This window comes from Oncorhynchus gorbuscha, linkage group LG04, assembly GCF_021184085.1.
Source record: "Oncorhynchus gorbuscha isolate QuinsamMale2020 ecotype Even-year linkage group LG04, OgorEven_v1.0, whole genome shotgun sequence".
Taxonomy (NCBI): domain Eukaryota; kingdom Metazoa; phylum Chordata; class Actinopteri; order Salmoniformes; family Salmonidae; genus Oncorhynchus; species Oncorhynchus gorbuscha.
Genome location: NC_060176.1, coordinates 34615149 through 34635134, shown reverse-complemented (window position 1 = coordinate 34635134; position 19986 = coordinate 34615149). Strand labels below are relative to the sequence as shown.

The following is a 19986-nucleotide window of genomic DNA, read 5'->3' as shown; positions in this document are numbered from 1 at the left end:
GTCTAGCCAGACACCTAGGTATTTGTAGTTATCCACGTATTCTAAGTCAGAGCCGTCCAGAGTAGTGATGCTGGATGGGCGGGCAGGTGCGGGCAATGATCGGTTGAATAGCATGCATTTAGTTTTATTTGCATTTAAGAGCAGTTGGAGGCCACGGAAGGAGAGTTGTATGGAATTGAAGCTCGTCTGGAGGTTAGTTAACACAGTGTCCAAAGAAGGGTCAGAAGTATACAGAATGGTGTCGTCTGCGTAGAGGTGGATCAGAGAATCACCAGCAGCAAGAGCGACATCATTGATGTACAGTGGGTCTTTTATACTGATAAAAAGTTCAAACAGGTGCCATTAATACAGGTAATGAGTGGAGGACAGAGGAGCCTCTTAAAGAAGAAGTTACAGGTCTGTGAGAGCCAGAAATCTTGCTTGTTTGTAGGTGACCAAATACTTATTTTCCACCATAATTTGCAAATAAATTCATTAAAAATCCTACAATGTGATTTTCTGGAATCTTTTCTCATTTTGTCTGTCATATGATGAAAATTACAGGCCTCTCATCTTTTTAAATGGGAGAACTTGCACAATTGGTGGCTGACTAAATACTTTTTTGCCCCACTGTATACAGAGAAGAGATTCAGCCCGAGAATTGAACCCTGTGGCACCCCCATAGAGACTGCCAGAGGTCCGGACAACAGGCCCTCTGATTTGACACACTGAACTCTATCAGAGAAGTAGTTGGTGAACCAGGCGAGGCAATCATTTGAGAAACCAAGGCTGTGGAGTCTGCCAATTAGAATGTGGTGATTGACAGAGTCGAAAGCCTTGGCCAGGTCGATGAATACAGCTGCACAGTAATGTCTCTTATCTATGGTGGTTATGATATCGTTAAGGACCTTGAGCGTGGCTGAGGTGCACCCATGACCAGCTCGGAAAACCAGATTGCATAGCGGAGAAGGTACGATGTGATTCAAAATGGTCAGTAATCTGTTCGTTAACTTGGCTTTCGAAGACCTTAGAGATGCAGGGTAGGATAGATATAGGTCTGTAGCAGTTTGGGTCTAGAGTGTCTCCCCCTTTGAAGAGGGGGATGACCGCGGCAGCTTTCCAATCTTTGGGAATCTCAGACGATACGAAAGAGAGGTTGAACAGGCTAGTAATAGGGGTTGCAACAATTTTGGCAGATAATTTTAGAAAGAGAGGGTCCAGATTGTCTAACCCGGCTGATTTGTAGGGGTCCAAATTTTGCAGCTCTTTCAGAACATCATCTATCTGGATATGGGTGAAGGAGAAATGGTGGGGGCTTGGGCGGGTTGCTGTGGAGGGTGCCGGGGAGTTGACCGGGGTAGGGGTAGCTAGGTGGAAAGCATGGCCAGCCGTAGAATAATTCTAAATTATAGTGGATTTGTCAGTTGTAACAGTGTTCCCTAGCCTCAGAGCAGTGGGCAGCTGGGAGGAGGTGCACTTATTCTCCATGGACTTTACAGTGTCCCAGAACTTTTTTGAGTTTGTACTGCAGGATGCAAATTTCTGTTTAAAAAAGCTAGCCTTAGCTTTCCTAACTGCCTGTGTATATTGGTTCCTAACTTCCCTGAAAAGTTGCATATCACGGAGGCTATTCGATGCTAATGCAGAACGCCACAGGATGTTTTTGTACTGGTCAAGGGCAGACAGGTCTGGAGTGAACCAAGGGCTATATCTATTCCTGGTACTACATTTTTTGAATGGGGCATGCCTATTTAAGATGGTGAGGAAGGCACTTTTAAAGAATAACCAGGCATCCTCTACTGTCGGGTTGAGGTCAATGTCATTCCAGGATACCCCGGCCAGGTCGATTAGAAAGGCCTGCTCGCAGAAGTGTTTTAGGGAGCGTTTGACAGTGATGAGGGGTGGTCGTTTGCTCGCAGACCCATTACGGATGTAGGCAATGAGGCAGTGATCGCTGAGATCTTGGTTGAAAACAGCAGAGGTGTATTTGGAGGGTGAGTTAGTTAGGATGATATCTATGAGGGTGCCTGTGTTTACAGATTTGGGGTTATATCTGGTAGGTTCATTGATAATTTGTGTGTGATTGAGGGCATCAAGCTTAGATTGTAGCATGGCCAGGGTGTTAAGCATGTCCCAGTTTAGGTCACCTAGCAGCACAAGCTCAGAAGATAGATGAGGGGCAATCAAATCACATATGGTGTCGAGGGCACAGCTGGGGGCAGAGGGTGGTCTATAGCAAGCGGCAATGGTGAGAACTTGTTTCTGGAGAGGTACATTTTTAGAAGTAGAAGCTCAAATTGTTTGGGTACAGACCTGGATAGTAAGACAGACCTCTGCAGGTTATCTTTGCAGTAAATTGCAACCCGCCCCTTTGGCAGTTCTATCTTGTCGGAAAATGTTATAGATCGGAATAGAAATTAAGGTTTTTAGTGGTCTTCCTAAGCCAGGATTCAGACACGGCTAGGACATCCGGATTGGTGGAGTGTGCTAGGGCAGTGAATAAAACAAACTTAGGGAGGAGGCTTCTAATGTTAACATGCATGAAACCAAGGCTTTTACAGTTGCAGAAGTCAACAAATGAGAGAGCCTGGGGGATGGGAGTGGAGGTTGACACTGCAGGGCCTGGATTAACCTCTACATCACCAGAGGAACGGAGGAGGAGTAGGATAAGGGTACGGCTAAAGGATAACAGAACTGGACGCCTAGTACGTTTAGAACAGAGTAAAAGGAGCAGATTTCTGGATACGGTAGAATATATTCAAGGCATAATGTACAGACAAAGGTACAGTAGGATGTGAATAGAGTGCGGGTAAACCTGTGCATATAGTGATAATGAAAGAGATATTGTCTCTAGAAATAGCATTTAAACCAGGTTATGTCAGTGCGTGTGTGGGAGGTGGAACTAAATTGTTAGCCGAGGCGTGTTGAGCACTGCTAGAGGCTCTACAGTGAAATAAAACAATAGTTACAAACCAGAACAGTAATCGACACCGCATGGTGACGTTAGGGAAAGGCATGCGTAGCCGGGTGTTCATACAAGTCCAGTGCGTGGCTTCAGGCAGCTAGCGGCACGGGGCTAGCAGGCTAACAGAAAGGTCTTAGAGGGATGAAGCGATGGAGGAAAGTCTGTTGTGGCCCCCTTGTGCAGTTACATCAGCGGGCGGATCAGCAGGGTTCCGTGTGGTAAACCAGGCCAATTGGCAAAATATGTATAGTGGCCAAAGAAATATGTCCGAAGGGCCTCTTAAGCCAGCAGTCCAATAGATAGCTAGATAGCTAGCAGGCCGCGGATTAGCGGCTCTGCGTTCAGGGGTCATTAGCTGCTATAATTCCAGGTGGGGGAAAAAAAGAATTATCATAAATATGTTTACAAAAAATATATATATATAATAAAAAAAGGTTCAGAGCTTGTGGTAAGAATCCGGAGATATGGAGAAGAATAAGTCCGACTAGCTCTGGTTTGACTGGCGCTGTGCAGACTGGCGAGAGTTGTCCAGGATAAAGGTAGCTGATGACCGCTAGCAAAGGATAGCCGACTGCTAGCTAGTGGCTTCGGAATGGATTGCAACAGTCCGTTGTGCTCTAGACAGCTAGCATTCAGGGGACGTTAGCTGCGAAGGTGAGAAGGTTCAGAGCTTGCGATAGGAATCCGGGGATATGGAGAGAAAAATAGGACCGGTATGCTCTGGTTAAATCGAGAAGTACAAACTGGCAAGAGCTTTCCGAGCTAGGGGTTAGCTGATGACCGTTAGCTGGCTTGGAGGGTACTATGGTGTTGAATGGTGAGCTGTAGTCAATGAACAGCGTAGGTATTCCTTTTGTCCAGATGGGATAGGGCAGTGTGCAGTGCGATGGTGATTGTGTCATCTGTGGACCTGTTGGGGCAGTATGCAAACTGAAGTGGGTCTAGGGTGGCGGTGAAATGATCTTTGACTCGCCTCTCAAAGCACTTCATGATGACAGAAGTGAGTGCTACGGGGCGGTAGTCATTCAGTTCAGTTATCTTTGCCTTCTTGGGAACAGGAACAATGGTAGCCATCTTGAAGCATATGGGGACAACAGACTGGGATAGGGAGCGATTAAATATATGTCTGTAAACACACCAGCCAGCTGGTCTGCGCATGCTCTGAGGACGCGGCTACGGATGCCGTCTGGGACAGCAGCCTTGCGAGGGTTAACATGTTTAAATGTTTTACTCACGTCAGCCACTGAGAATTTCCTGTAGACCCTGCCACATACGTCTCGTGTCTGAGCCGTTGAATTGCGACTCCACCTTGTCCCTGTATCGGCATTTCGCTTGTTTGATTGCCTTGCGGAGGGAATAACTACACTGTTTATATTCAGCCATATTACCAGACCTCTTTCCATGGTTAAATGCGGTGGATCGAGGTTTCAGTTTTTCGCGAATGCCGCCATCCATCCACAGTTTCTGGTTAGGGTTGACTTCAATAGTCACAGCGAGTACGACATCTCCAATGCACTTATTTATAAACACACTCACCGAGTTAGCGTATAGATCAATGTCCTTCTGAGAGGCTGACCGGAACATAGTCCAGTCCGCGTGATCAAAATAATCTTGGAGTGTGGCTTCTGACTGGTCAGACCAGCAATGAATGGTTCTCGTCACTGGTACATCCTGTTTGAGTTTCTGCCTATAAGCCGGGATGAGCCAGATGGCGTTGTGGTCAGATTTGCTGAAGGGAGGGCGGGGGAGGGCTTTGTATGCAGCGCGGAAGTTAGAGCAGCAGTGGTCGAGAGTATTAGCCCTACGTGTCGTGCTATCAATATGCTTGTAAATTTTAGGTAACATTGATCTCAAATTTGTACACAACTGTTACTATATCTGACGAGAATTCTCTTGGTAGGTGGAATGGCCTGCATTTTAAAGTAAGGAAATCTAGGTCAGGTGAGCAGAAGGACTGGAGTTTCTGTCTGTTGTTATGATCACACCATGAGTTGTTAATCATAAAGCATACACCCCCCGCTATTCCTCTTCCCAGAGAGGTGTTCATCTCTGTCGGCACATTGCATGGTGAAGCCCGGTGGCTGGACCGATTCCGACAACATATCAGAGAGAGCCATGTTTCTGTGAAACAGAATGTTACAATCTCTGATGTCTCTCTGTAGGGCAACCCTTATTTGAATTTCGTCTACCTTGTTGTCAAGAGACTGGACATTGGCGAGTAGTATACTCTGGAGCGGTGAGCAATGTTACATACAAAGCCTGACCAGAAGACTGCTCTGCCCCTTCTGCGTCGTCGTTGTTTTCGATCAGCTGCTGGGATTAGATCCATTGTCCCGGGTGGTATTCCGAAGAGAGGATCTGCTTCGGGAAAGTCGTATTCCTGGTTGTAATGTTGGTAAGTTGACGTTGCTCTTATATCAAATCATTCTTCCCGGCTGTATGTAATAAGACTTATGATTTCCTGGGGTAACAATGTAAGAAACAATACATAAAAAAACTAAATATTACATAGTTTCCTAAGAACGCAAAGCGAGGCCACCATCTGTCGGCGCATTCTCAAGAATTTTCTAGAAATGTTTTGGAGTGGTCTGAGCGGGGAGGTTAAAACTAGCTGTTATTGGTAGACCTGTTTGGAACGCTTTCTATTTGCTCTATTATCTAAATGTACAACCTATTTGGCCTAATTTACCATTTGTTTTGCCTAAAATGTGTCTATTAACACATTTTGGACCAAAACTCCATCCCACCAAAACAGGATGAAATGTCAGGTCTTTTACAAACAACTAGGGCAGAGCGATTAACCAAAATGGCGGTTATTTTTCCATTTTTAAACAACTGACCAACGTCGGTTCAATTATCTGAATTCCATTTCGTAGATTTTTTTCTGTGAGCTCAATGTGCACATTGCGCTGCACTTTCTGTACAGATAAATCAGATCATGCCCAGACTGTGCGATGTAGTAAGGAGTTGTAGTTTCCAACAGGCCAATGTTCTACATCACATTTTCAGCGCTAATCTAACAACAATGACCATAATCTATTGCACGGCTTTGTAGGCCTCCTTGCTCGTACACACATTTTCAGTTCTGCCCACACATTTTCTATGGGATTGAGGTCAGGGCTTTGTGATGGCCACTTCAATACCTTGACTTTGGTGTCCTCAAGCCATTTTGCCACAACTTTGGAAGTATGCTTGGGGTCATTGTTCATTTGGAAGACCCATTTGCAACCACGCATTAACTTCCTGACTGATGTCTTGAGATGTTGCTTCAATATATGCTTATAATTTTCCTTCCTGATGACGCCATCTATTTTGTGAAGTGCACCAGTCCCTCCAAAAACAAAGCACCCCCACAACATGATGCTGCCACCCCTGTGCATCACAGTTGGGAAGGTGTTCTGCAGCTTGCAAGCCTCCCCCTTTTTCCTCCAAACATAATGGCCAAACAGTTCCATTTTTGTTTCTTCAGACCAGAGGACATTTCTCCAAAAAGTACGATCTTTGTTCCCATGTGCAGTTGCAAACTGTAGTCTGGCGGTTTTGGAGCAGTGGCTTCTTCCTTGCTGAGCAGCATTTCAGGTTATATCGATATAGGACTTGTTTTACTGTGGATATAGATAATTTTGTACCCGTTTCTTCCAGCATCTTCACAAGGTCCTTTGCTGTTATTCTGGGATTGATTTGCCTTTTTCGCACCAAAGTACGTTCATCTCTAGGAGACAAAACGCATCTCCTTCCTGATCGGTATGACGGCTATGTGGTCTAATGGTGTTTATACTTGCGTACTATTGTTTGTACAGATGAACGTGGTACCTTCAGGCATTTGGAAATTGCTCCCAAGGTTGATCCAGACTTGTGGAGGTCTACAATTATTTGTCTGAGGTCTTGGCTGATTTCTTTTGATTTTCCCATGATGTCAAGCAAAGAGGCACTGAGTTTGAAGGTAGGCCTTGAAATACATCCACAGATACACCTCCAATTGACTCAAATGATGTCAATTAGCCTATCAAAAGCTTCTAAAGCCATAACATCAATTTCTGGAATCTTCCAAGCTGTTTAAAGGCAGTCAACTTAGTATGTAAACTTCTAAACCCTTGTGTCTCCAACATAAGTGTATGTAAACTTCCGACTTCAACTGTATGTATGTATGTATGTATGTATGTATGTATGTATGTATGTATGTATGTATGTATGTATGTATGTATGTATGTATGTATGTATGTATGTATGTATGTATGTATGTATGTATGTATGTATGCACATGCGTACGTATGCACAAACGCAATGCCTTTGTTTTCTCCTATCACAATCATTAAACTCAACTGTTTTAAAGTCGCCATTGGCTTAATGGTGAAATACCTGAGCTCCTCTCCAGCAACTGTTCCAACAGTTCCTCTCTGGCAACTGAGTTAGGAAGGATACATGTATTCTAGTGACTGAGTGAGTCTCATCTAACCATAAAGGGGTCATAATAGTTTGCAGGCCAAACCGTTCAGACGATTTTGTGAAAAGATAGATTTTCGGGATGACTCATTGTCTGACAAAGACCACTCTAGCTCCGTTACCGCTCACCGCAGATGCGGTGGATTAAGACGCATCCAATGCAAAAAAGATATCTCTAGCTTAAACTGACAAATTTTATGGGGATTTTTTTTACGTGGCCGATGATTTTAGGACCATGCGGACACCTGGGAGAGGGAGGGAAGGCTGTTTGTATGGCTGGCTGGCTTTATGGAGAGTGCATTGACGCAGTTACTGGAAATAGCGTAACTTTTTTTCTCAACACATTGCAGATGTAAAGATGGCTGTAGTACATGGCTTTGGCTAAACTAGAGTTTGAATCATGCTTCTGAGCTAGTGCGTAGCAGGCAGCTAATTATTGTATGACATGTGTTTGTAGAATGTTACGTTCCCTATTGATTAAGGTGAATGAAGCTACAGCAACAAAGTGATCATTTCTGTTCTCCAAATTGCATTTAGTTTTTATGTAGAAATGCAGTAAATTATCTTCAAATAGTTTTTTTATCCTCTCACTCCATCACTTTGCCATTCTTTAAGTTTAGCTGAAATGACACCCCTGACCTGAATAAATTATAAATCATAAACTAGCTACAATTGGAAAGATAGAAACAGGCTAAATGAAGTGCATATGTGGTGCAAGATGAAGAAGACAGAGAAAAACAGAGATACTCACAGAAGAGATCTTGTTACGTTGAAGGTTTAAAGTCTGGAGTGATGTCAGTTTCTTAGCCAGCCATAGAGGCACATGTTCAATGTCATTGCTGGAAAGATTTAAAAGCTGAAGACTTGCCATGTGCTCTAGGCCCTCAATTTTACTGCAGAAAGAAACAACGTTTCTTAAAATGTTTTATTACAAAAAACAATATTACAATTAGCAATCATAATAAATGTTTGATACACGTAGTCTGTTAACCCAATGGCAGAGTACATCAATAAAAGGTGTTGTTTATGTGTGCTGTGCGCTTACTGGATTATGTTGTTAGAGAGATGTAGTTCCCGCAACTTGTGCAGCTTTTCAAGCTTCTCAATTTTTTCAATGACATTATGGCTGACGTTGAGGATCTGCAGGTGCTCACACTTCTCCAAATTCTCAATGAACTGAAACACAGGAGATATGCCACTGTATTACATCTGTATCTATGTCAGTGTTGGCTCCTCAGAGGTGGAACATTCTACTCAGTAAATTTATTTTTATTTTTAGATGATCACGTCACCAAATACCTGACTAAAAAAACAATGTTTTGCAATGGTCTACAATAATCTCAACAGCACCCACTAGGGACGCACCACGGTGTAGCACCCACTAGGGACGCACCACGGTGTAGCCAGAGGACAGCTATTTTCCAACCTTCTCTGGCTACATTGACTCAATCCAAAAATAAACTAGAAGGCTCGTGCTCCTCAATCCCTTCCATAGATCTACATGGTAATTATAACAACTTCCGGAGGACGTCCTCCAACGCATCAAAGCTTTTACAGTCTGAACTGACATGTCCATAAAAATCAAAGGATCAGAAAATGAGCTTAGTACTACGCATACGTGATTTAGAAGCTTGGTGAGTTGGTGACATTGTTAGGTTGATTGAGATAGTTTTTAGGACATTATTTAATTCAAATTTGTTTCTTCAAACTACAGGAGACAGCGGAGGTAGATTATATATTGTTTTCTTGGTTTTAGATCTTTATTTTTGTGTCGATGTAGTGTCATTTTCTTCAATTTGTCCTGCAAAATTTAGTAGCAAGTAGCTAGCTACCAGAGTGCAGTTTTCTCCACCAGAATGGCAAGCTAACGCTAACGACAAATGGTGCCTTTTTTTTTATTGAAGAAAGCCATTCATTGCCTACATCAGATTCCAGCTTCTGGGAAAAAGCTGTATCAATCATGTTATGGAGGAAGGTCTGGTTAAATTGTGCAACACAAGAAGAAGGTAAGAAGAAGAAACAGTGATACTTCATTTTTGGGCATGTAAGAGTTGCTTTTAGGGGGCATGTTGATCGTCCTGCAACAAACCAAGGGCAGATGAGAGAAAGTTAAAAGTGTGATTTAAAAGAGGTTGACGCAGCACATTTTTTCGCATGGCAAATGGATGAAACCACTGACATCTGTCGCTTGCAGTTTTTAGTTATTGTCAGGTATGTGGATGATCAGGGCTTCAGGAAAGTTTAATTTGATCTACATTTGATCCCACTGGGCACACCACGTCATTTCAATGTGGAAGTCAGGTAATATTTGGTTGAGACGTTGATCAATGAGATTAAACTATATTTAACCACTCAAAGACAGCAAAAATATAGTTTAATTTCCAATGTGTTACCATACAATTTCAACCATCTAAAAGCACAACCATGATTTTTGGTTAAGGACCCTGTGCAGTCAAAATCTTGAATTTCCTGCTTGTGTTTTATACATATTCCCACACTATGAGATTGGAATAATGCTGTGAAATTCAGAAAATTATGATAATGCCCTTTTTGTGTAAGAGCTGTTTGAAAAGACCGACCTAAAATTTCCACCTGTTTGGTGTGGTGGAGTTTTGGCCTGCCTGGTGACATCAGTAAATGTGTTAAAAGACCAATAAGAGAGTTACAAACCTCTGTCAATAACAGCTAGTTTTCATCTGCCCAATTAGACCACCCCCAGTCAGTCTCAGCAAAATTCTTGCTTGAGAAATATTTCTTTGCTAAGAAGATATTTTTGTTTCTATTTGGCCATTTTAAATTATAACAATCACAGTAAGGTACTTTATTGTTACTCAGAAATTATTGGTTTTTGCTCCCGATTTGCGCAGCAGTCTAAGGCACTGCATCTCAGTGCTAGATGTGTCACTACAGACCATGGTTTGATTCCAGGCTGTATCACAACTGGCCATGATTGGGAGTCCCATAGAGCGGCGCACAATTAGCCCAGCATCATCCGTGTTAGGGTTTGGCCGGGGCAGGCCGTCATTGTAAATAAGAATTTGTTCTTAACCGACTTGCCTAGTTAAATAAAATAAAACTGGCTGTATTGGATCTTAAATTAAAGTTGTCACCGAAATGCCTATGACTGCACTTTCAACCACTTTAAAACACAGCAAAGTTCAAATAGGAATACAATGTCAGATGTTTATTTATACAACAGATTCATGTTATCACTGTGCTTCATCTAATAGCAGAACCAAATGACCTGGTTCACAGTTGAGATCACATTAAAAGTGTAGTGCATTCGGAAAGTATTCAGACCCCTTGACTTTTTCCACATTTTGTTATGTTACAGCCTTATTTTAAAATGCATTAAGTACATGTTTTTCCTCATCAATCTACACACAGTACCCCATAATGCCAAAGTGAAAACAGATTGTTAGACATTTTTCCAAATAGCTTATTTACATAAGCATTCAGACCCTTTGCTTTGAGACTCATTGTCTCCTAGAGATGAAATTGAGCTCAGGTGCATCCCGTTTCCATTGATCATCCTTGAGATGTTTCTACAACTTGACTGGAGTCCACCTGTGGTGAATTAAATTGATTGGACATGATTTGGAAAGGTACACACCTGTCTTTATAAGGTCCCACAGTTGGCAGTGCTTGTAAAAGCAAAATACCCAAGACATGATTGTCAAAGGAATTGTGAGTGAGCTCAGAGACAGGATTTGTGTTGAGGCACAGATCTGGGGAAGGGTACCAAAAAATGTCTGCAGCATTGAAGGTCTCCAAGAACACAGTGGCCTCCATTATTCTTAAATGGAAGAAGTTTGGAACCAACAAGAGTCTTGCTAGTGCTGGCCGGCCGGCCAAACTGAGCAATCGGGGGAGAAGGGCCTTGGTCAGGGAGGTGATCAAGAACCTAATGGTCACTCTGAAAGAGCTCCAGAGTTCCTCTGTGGAGATGGGAGAACCTTTTAGAACAACAACCATCTCTTCAGCACTCCACCAATCAGGCCTTTATGGAAGAGGCCAGGCGGAAGCCACTCCTCAGTAAAAGGCACATGATAGCTTGGAGTTTGCCAAAAGGCACCTAAAGACTCTCAGACCATGAGAAGCAAGATTGATGAAGTCTGATGAAAACACGATTGAACTCTTTGGCCTGAATGCCAAGCATCACGTCTGGAGGAAACCTATCACCATCCCTACGGTGAAGTATGGTGGTGGCAGCATCATGCTGTGGGGATATTTTTCAGTGGCAGGAACTGGGAGACTAGTCAGGATCGAGGGAAAGATGAACGGAGCAAAGTACAGAGAAATCCTTGATGAAAACCTGTTCCAGAGCGCTCAGGATCTCAGACTGGGGAGAAGGTTCACCTTCCAACAGGACAACAACCCTAAGCACACAACCAAGACAACGCAGGAGTGGCTTTGGGACAAGTCTTTGAATGTCCTTGAGTGGCACAGCCAGAGCCCGGACTTGAACCTGATCGAACATCTATGCAGACCTGAAAATAGTTGTGTAGCGACGCTTCCCATCCAACCTGACAGAGCTTGAGAGGATCTGCAGAGAAGAACAGAACAGGGCTCCGGGCAGCCGAGCGGAAATGGAGGAAAACTCGGCTCCCTGCGGACCTGGCATCCTTTCACTCCCTCCTCTCTACATTTTCCTCCTCTGTCTCTGCTGCTAAAGCCACTTTCTACGACGCTAAATTCCAAGCATCTGCCTCTAACCCTAGGAATTTCTTTGCCACCTTCTCCTCCCTCCTGAATCCTCCTCCCCCTCCCCCCCCTCCTCCCTCCCTGCAGACGACTTCGTCAACCATTTTGAAAAGAAGGTCGACGACATCCGATCCTCGTTTGCTAAGTCAAACGACACCGCTGGTTCTGCTCACACTGCCCTACCCTGTGCTCTGACCTCTTTCTCCCCTCTCTCTCCAGATGAAATCTCGCGTCTTGTGACGGCCGGCCGCCCAACAACCTGCCCGCTTGACCCTATCCCCTCTCTTCTCCAGACCATTTCCGGAGACCTTCTCCCTTACCTCACCTCGCTCATCAACTCATCCCTGACCGCTGGCTACGTCCCTTCCGTCTTTAAGAGAGCGAGAGTTGCACCCCTTCTGAAAAAACCTACACTCGATCCCTCCGATGTCAACAACTACAGACCAGTATCCCTTCTTTCTTTTCTCTCCAAAACTCTTGAACGTGCCGTCCTTGGCCAGCTCTCCCGCTATCTCTCTCTGAATGACCTTCTTGATCCAAATCAGTCAGGTTTCAAGACTAGTCATTCAACTGAGACTGCTCTCCTCTGTATCACGGAGGCGCTCCGCACTGCTAAAGCTAACTCTCTCTCCTCTGCTCTCATCCTTCTAGATCTATCGGCTGCCTTCGATACTGTGAACCATCAGATCCTCCTCTCCACCCTCTCCGAGTTGGGCATCTCCGGCGCGGCCCACGCTTGGATTGCGTCCTACCTGACAGGTCGCTCCTACCAGGTGGCGTGGCGAGAATCTGTCTCCTCACCACGCGCTCTCACCACTGGTGTCCCCCAGGGCTCTGTTCTAGGCCCTCTCCTATTCTCGCTATACACCAAGTCACTTGGCTCTGTCATAACCTCACATGGTCTCTCCTATCATTGCTATGCAGACGACACACAACTAATCTTCTCCTTTCCCCCTTCTGATGACCAGGTGGCGAATCGCATCTCTGCATGTCTGGCAGACATATCAGTGTGGATGACGGATCACCACCTCAAGCTGAACCTCGGCAAGACGGAGCTGCTCTTCCTCCCGGGGAAGGACTGCCCGTTCCATGATCTCGCCATCACGGTTGACAACTCCATTGTGTCCTCCTCCCAGAGCGCTAAGAACCTTGGTGTGATCCTGGACAACACCCTGTCGTTCTCAACCAACATCAAGGCGGTGGCCCGTTCCTGTAGGTTCATGCTCTACAACCTCCGCACAGTACGACCCTGCCTCACACAGGAAGCGGCGCAGGTCCTAATCCAGGCACTTGTCATCTCCCGTCTGGATTACTGCAACTCGCTGTTGGCTGGGCTCCCTGCCTGTGCCATTAAACCCCTTCAACTCATCCAGAACGCCGCAGCCCGTCTGGTGTTCAACCTTCCCAAGTTCTCTCACATCACCCCGCTCCTCCGTTCTCTCCACTGGCTTCCAGTTGAAGCTCGCATCCGCTACAAGATCATGGTGCTTGCCTAGTCCAGTCAAAACTGTTCGCTGCTCTGGCCTCCCAATGGTGGAACAAACTCCCTCACGACGCCAGGACAGCGGAGTCAATCACCACCTTCCGGAGACACCTGAAACCCCCACATCTTTAAGGAATACCTAGGATAGGATAAGTATTCCCTCTCACCCCCCCCCTTTAAGATTTAGATGCACTATTGTAAAGTGACTGTTCCACTGGATGTCATAAGGTGAATGCACCAATTTGTAAGTCGCTCTGGATAAGAGCGTCTGCTAAATGACTTAAATGTAAATGTAAATGTAAGAATGTGAAACTTCCCAAATACAGGTGTGCCAAGCTTGTAGCATCATACCCAAGAAGACTCAAGGCTGTAATTGCTGCCAAAGATGCATCAACAAAGTACAGTAGAGGGTCTGAATACTTATGTAAATGTGATCAGTTTTATCCTTTTTTTATATAACTTTGCAAAAATGTCAAAAACAGTTTTTGCTTGTCATTATGGGGTATTGTGTGCAGATTGAGGAAAAAAAATATTTCACCAATTTTAGAATATGTAACAAAATGTGTAAAGTCAAGGGATCTGAATATTTTCCGAATGCACTGTACATGGTGCAATTGACCAATACTGTTCAAGATTCTGTGCAGATTATTACAGCAATTGTGAAGATCTCCACAGACCTGCAACAACATACAGTATGCATGCAATCTTGAACATGCACGCTTTATAGGATTAGAGAAGGAAAAAAAATGCATAGTTACAGTAACCTCAATGTGGCCATGGATGTTACTAATTTTAAGCTTGAATGTTACATTTTTTGTTATATTGTTTTTGTAATACAGTAAATAGCCTAAAGTTATATTGAATTGTGTTTGGTTGACAACGCAACCAAATATCATCATTTAAAGGGGATTCATCTTCTGCCACTGACTTAGTCTGGTTTTAATTCCAGCTTTTCTACAAATTATTAATTGCTGTGTTGGATTCACATCTCCATCTCAACCAAAAATTGAAGTTAGATTTAATTCCATCAAATTTAAATATCGTTTGGTTTATAGTCCTATTCTTTAACTTTGTTTTTTTTTTTTTAGGTTTAACGTTGATTTTTTTTGGAGACGTGCACAGAAGGTACTATCCAAGCAGAAGATACATCTCCTTCAAATGTTGATACTGTATTTGGTTGCATTGACAACCAAGCACATTTCAATTTCACTACATATCATACAATTTAACATCAACCAGAGCTTGAAACCCTAGACCTATTGTATTGTCTATTTGTAAGTTGAATTCTGTGTTGAATTGCAACAATAGCTGTTGATGACTTTGCAAATGCTATATAGGCTTAAATAGCATTTTTGATGATACATGAATGATAAAGTATGGTCACATTTCATTTGCTCTGTAAACCTACCCTTTGGACTGATAGCAACAGTGAATCTATTTCGTTTTTAGTGTAGATTTCTTAATCATTCTCACGATGACACATTGGTAATAGTCAGTGACAATAGCTATGCAGGGCTTGCTTAAAACCCTGGATGGGAGACCAAAGGGTAGCTGAAGATCAATTCTCCAGTAGGTGCTGTGCCCAGCCTATTGTTTTTTCTTCTTCTAATAGTGGTACAAATTCAACATATTTTACACAATGTTTGTCTATGCTGATATTTGGTTACAACTAACATGTTTCCATCCATTTCCAAGCATTTTACGCAAGTAAAGTCATAGCAAAAAATAATCATCATCAAGACAGCTGTAATGGAAACAGGAAGTTTCAAAACAATTTTATAAATGCCGACAGAATTTGTTCATTCACGATGGTGGGATCTTTGTGTCTGTAAAATTAATTATGCAAGAAATGGCGGTGGAAACACCTTTATGACAATTACATTTTAGTCATTTAGCAGACGCTCTTATCAAATCAAATGTATTTATATGGCCCTTCTTACATCAGCTGATATATCAAAGTGCTGTACAGAAACCCAGCTTAAAACCCCAAACAGCAAGGCAATGCAGGTGTAGAAGTACCAGGAGCAATTAGGGTTAAGTGCATTGCTAAAGGGCACATCGACAGACTTTTCACCCAGTCATCTCAGGGATTCGAAACAACAAGCTTTTGGTTACTGGGCTAAAGCTCTTAACCGCTAAACTGTGCGCAAATATTGATATAAAAACCATCATATCGAAAGTAAACTTGGAGTTACGCGATGATCTGGTGTGTGGTCCTTCCACTACGAATCATGAAACCATGCAGTTTATTATGCTACAAATTAAATCATTTATGATGAACTTCACAGGGTGGTAAAAGTAATAATAATCTCATTATGTAGACAGCCTTGCCACACTATCTTCTGGCTAGAGCGCACGCGCCAACCAGAGTAGGCACATTTGCTATTTAACGCAACCATTGTTGTGACAAAACTATTGGTATTTGAAAATGCAATGGAAACACATTGAACTTTAGATTATAATTCAGTATATTAAAACTTAAACGAAAAAGTACATTTCGTGTGCACTGTTATCACACACTGATTTTTATCTGCAACAAGTCAGTTTGGCGGAAACATACCACTGGTGAGAAAATGCGAATATTCAAAAATCTGCATAAAGAAAATATGCACATTACAATCTGTTGCCAATTGGTGACAAAAGTTTGCAGACGACAACGGTCGGTGGCTTGATCACCGACAACGATGAGACAGCCTATAGGGATGGCATAGACCTGGTACTGTGGTGTCAGGACAACAACTACTCCCTCAACGTGATCAAGACGAAGGAGATAATCGTAGACTACAGGAAAAGGAAAGCCGAGCACGCCGCCATTCTCGTCGATAGAGCTGTGGTGGAGCTGGTCGAGAGCTTCAAGTTCCTTGGTGTCCACATCACCAACAAACTATCATGGTCCAAACACAACCAAGGCAGTCGTGAAGAGGGCACGACAACACCTATTCCCCCTCAGGAGCCTGAAAAGATTTGGCATGAGTCCTCAGATCCTCAAAAAGGTCTACAGCTGCACAATCGAGAGCATCACTGCCTGGTATGGCAAATGCTCTGCATCAGACTGCAAGGTGCTACAGAGGGTAGTGCGTACGGCCCAGTACATCACTGGGGTCAAGCTTCCAGCCATCCAGGACCTCTATACCAGGCCGTGTCAGAGGAAGGCCCTAAAAATTGCCAAAAACTCCAGCCACCCTAGACTATTCTCTCTGCTATCGCACGGCAAGTGGTACTGGATCGCCATGTTTAGGTCCAAAACATTCCTTAACAGCTTCCTCCCCCAAGCCATAAGACTGCTGAACAGCTAATCAAATGGCTGTCCAGACTATTTCCATTGATCCCCCCCCCCCCCTTTTAACGCTGCTGCTACTTTCAGTTTATTATCTATGCATAGTCACTTTACCCCTACCTCCATGTACATATTACCTCGACTAACATGTACCCCAATATATTGACTCGGTACTGGTACCCCCATATATATATAGCCTCGTTATTGTAATTTTATAACTTTTTTTACTTTAGTTTATTTAGTAAATATTTTCTAAACTCTTATTAATCTTAACTGCATTGTTGGTTAAGGGCTTGTAAGTAAGCATTTCACAATAAGGTTGTTGCATTCAACGCATATTACAAATCAAATTTGATTTGAAACCTGTGGATTAAATTTTTCCCTAAAAACAACAATTGATGATGACTTTTTTCAAATCCAATGTATTTTCCACGTCACAATACCTTCAGACAAAAATTAGTATCGTAACGCATTTGGAGAATTTTCCAAATACGATTATGACACAGATTTTTTGTAATTATCTGTGATCTAAAAAAATGTGCTTTCGGCTGCCAGCACGCATCGCTCTTTCACTCAGTGTGAAGCGCTGTGTGCTCTAAACAACTATTGGCTAGTACTTCAGTCTGTAAAGAAACGGTCGGGGTATCGGTTGAGCCTGCTGCAACGATTGGATTAGAACAAGGTCTGTTTCACTCACACGGTCACTCGTCTCATGGTACAAGTCTCCCTTCTCCAAACATTGTGTATGAATCAGAATCCGTAGCTAGTCATGGTTGTTCAATCTAATAATATCCTGGCGACTTTGCTGAAGTCATATGGTTGTTTTTTTCTGTCTACTTAGTCTGTCCGTATAATTATTCCATTGCTGACGTGTTATATCACGATCCAAGCCCATGCTTGTTTGCTATTATTTTTCTCACCCAGGTATGTTTATCAAGCGGCAGATCATTCAAAAATAAAATGACAAATGTCGATTGTTTATTTTAATTGTACAAACGTTGTGGCATAAGTGTCGGGAGAGAAAGTGTTCGCTTGAATAGGACTAAGTAAGTAAATCATGTGCATTTTCATCTATCGAGGTCATTTATAATGTGTGTGAAGGAACATAACGATGCACTGTGAGATGCACTCCAAGTGATAGTAGAGTAATGCACACTTGAGCAATATACTTTACTGGCATGTAAAGCGCACTTCTGGGTTTTCCGATCACGAGTAAATCCAATTACGAGTATCAAGTGTGATAAAAAAAAGATACAATTATGACAAGATCGGCACACCGATACTCTGAACACCTCAGCCCCTGTCCTGCACCACAGTTAATCACTCTATGCTCAGAATCCCTTCCAAACTCTAAAGTAGCCCTCTCATTCCCTTCCCCATTATATTTTACTATAAATGTCCTTATTAAAAGGTTTTGGGTTAAAATAATTGATCTTTGACGATATTGAAAACAAGCTTTGTTGTCTCTGTGTGCCTTTACCGTGGGTCTCCCATCCTCCTAAATGTTTCTAGTCATCAGCCTCCACTGATCAACGTGGTGCTGCTTTGGTGATTGTTAAATCCGACTGATGGAAAAGGATATTTCAGTTTCATCACATAGTTCTTACCTTGAATTTCTTGTCTCCACTCTTTGTTACGGCCAGGTTTAGGGACCGTACAAAGGCTAAATTGTCCTGCTTGGTCAGCCTCGAGATCAGGTCCTCTGTGATATATCTGATTCCCTGGATACTCTCTTCATCTAACCCGAAATGACCAAAAAGAGTGTTTCATCCAAACAGATCAAAGGTGAAAGCAACACATTAAAGGAATTGTTGTAGCTAGCTAGTACCTGAATGTTTTGACCAGACTCGTCCTTCTCTACTTTCAATGGCCACAGTCTCTGTGAGTAGCCACTCTTCATTCGCATCAGTAATGTCTAACTGGTGATTACTGTCCATCTTGGAGTGGGTTGTCCGGTGGAGAGGTAAACGGGTGGGATGTGGAGTAAGACTGTAAGGGTCCAACAGTGGTGAGGCCAGACTCTGCATCCTTAAGCTTACTTTGGCTCCTCTCCTTGGTGAGATCCTCTGGGTAACCCCCTTTTTCATTGTGAAGCTGTGAAGTGGGGGATTTGATCAATTTATGAAGCTAACATTAGGTAGCTGCTAGCAAAATTAATTAGCTAGCTATGATATCTAGCTAAGTTAACTAGTGACTGTTGAATGAAGCTAGTCTTAAGATCTACCATAGATAGCTGAGTCATATCAGGGCTTTTCAGCAAACAAAAACCAATTAATCTGGCTAGTAGAAGCCAAGATATAAATAACTTTGTCGTTAGTTAGCTAGCTGATTAACGTAACATACCCTAACTTTACAAATTTGTTTTATTCACAGTATCAGTGCATTAACACAAGTCAAACCAACTAACGCTAGCAACAAACATTAACAATATCAAGCACTTGGGACGATAACGTTAGCTAGTTAGGCTCTATCAAAAAGATGATTTTGAGATAAATTGGCTTTAAAGTTCCAAAACCTCATTGATTTGAATGGTGTCAGCAATTGTTATCTAATGTTAGCTAGCTAATTTTTCCCCAACATCAGCCACCCCCTAAATTCAGACACTTTCTAGCGATTGGAGGACTAAACCACCTCGAGCCACCTAAAGACAACCTTCTAACTAGCTGACCACTGATTTTTATTGCAATTTATGTAAGTTAAGTTAGGTTGAGGGTTTTCAAAAAAGTAACATGTATACACATTTGTATACATGTATACATACACGTTCTAACGTACGCTAACCCCATTCCGTACAAATGTGCGCAACTGTGACATTCAAACGAGGCTGTAAAGAAAACTAATGGGACAGTAGCGACTGTGTTGACATAAATCTGGGGTGTGAACTAAGTTTCTATTCAAGCATTGACAGACATGGTAATGGGTCTATAGTATTGGAGAAAATGTGAGAAAAAAAACGTACCCCTCCGACGCTGTACGTTACATCGTGACATGTTATGGCGTAACGTACAGCACGCATAAAGCAACTGTCTTACAGCCTCCCTCCACCAAGTGTAGCACTTCTCTCACTGTTTAGAAACAAGAAATGGACAGGGTAAGGGGGCTAGTAATTTTTTGCGCCATCACTGCAAACTATCA

The 19986-nt window shown here is 42.9% G+C and overlaps 1 protein-coding gene across 5 annotated transcripts in view; it reads right to left on the bottom strand.

The window, feature by feature from the left end:
* Positions 1 to 19938, bottom strand: part of cntrl (centriolin) — a 110471-nt gene extending 90533 nt beyond the window's left edge. For 2 of the 5 annotated variants that reach the window (XM_046346591.1, XM_046346593.1), the window contains exons 1-5: positions 19811 to 19938; positions 18680 to 18945; positions 18459 to 18589; positions 8433 to 8563; positions 8139 to 8280 (exon numbers count right to left, since the gene is read on the bottom strand). In XM_046346591.1, coding sequence (XP_046202547.1) covers positions 8139 to 8280; positions 8433 to 8563; positions 18459 to 18589; positions 18680 to 18938 — 663 coding nt within the window. In that variant the 5' untranslated portion in view covers positions 18939 to 18945; positions 19811 to 19938. The remainder of the gene's footprint in view (positions 1 to 8138; positions 8281 to 8432; positions 8564 to 18458; positions 18590 to 18679; positions 18946 to 19810) is intronic. The other 3 variants (XM_046346592.1, XM_046346594.1, XM_046346595.1) reach the window with 2 other exon arrangements.
* Between the last annotated feature and the right edge of the window lie 48 nt (positions 19939 to 19986).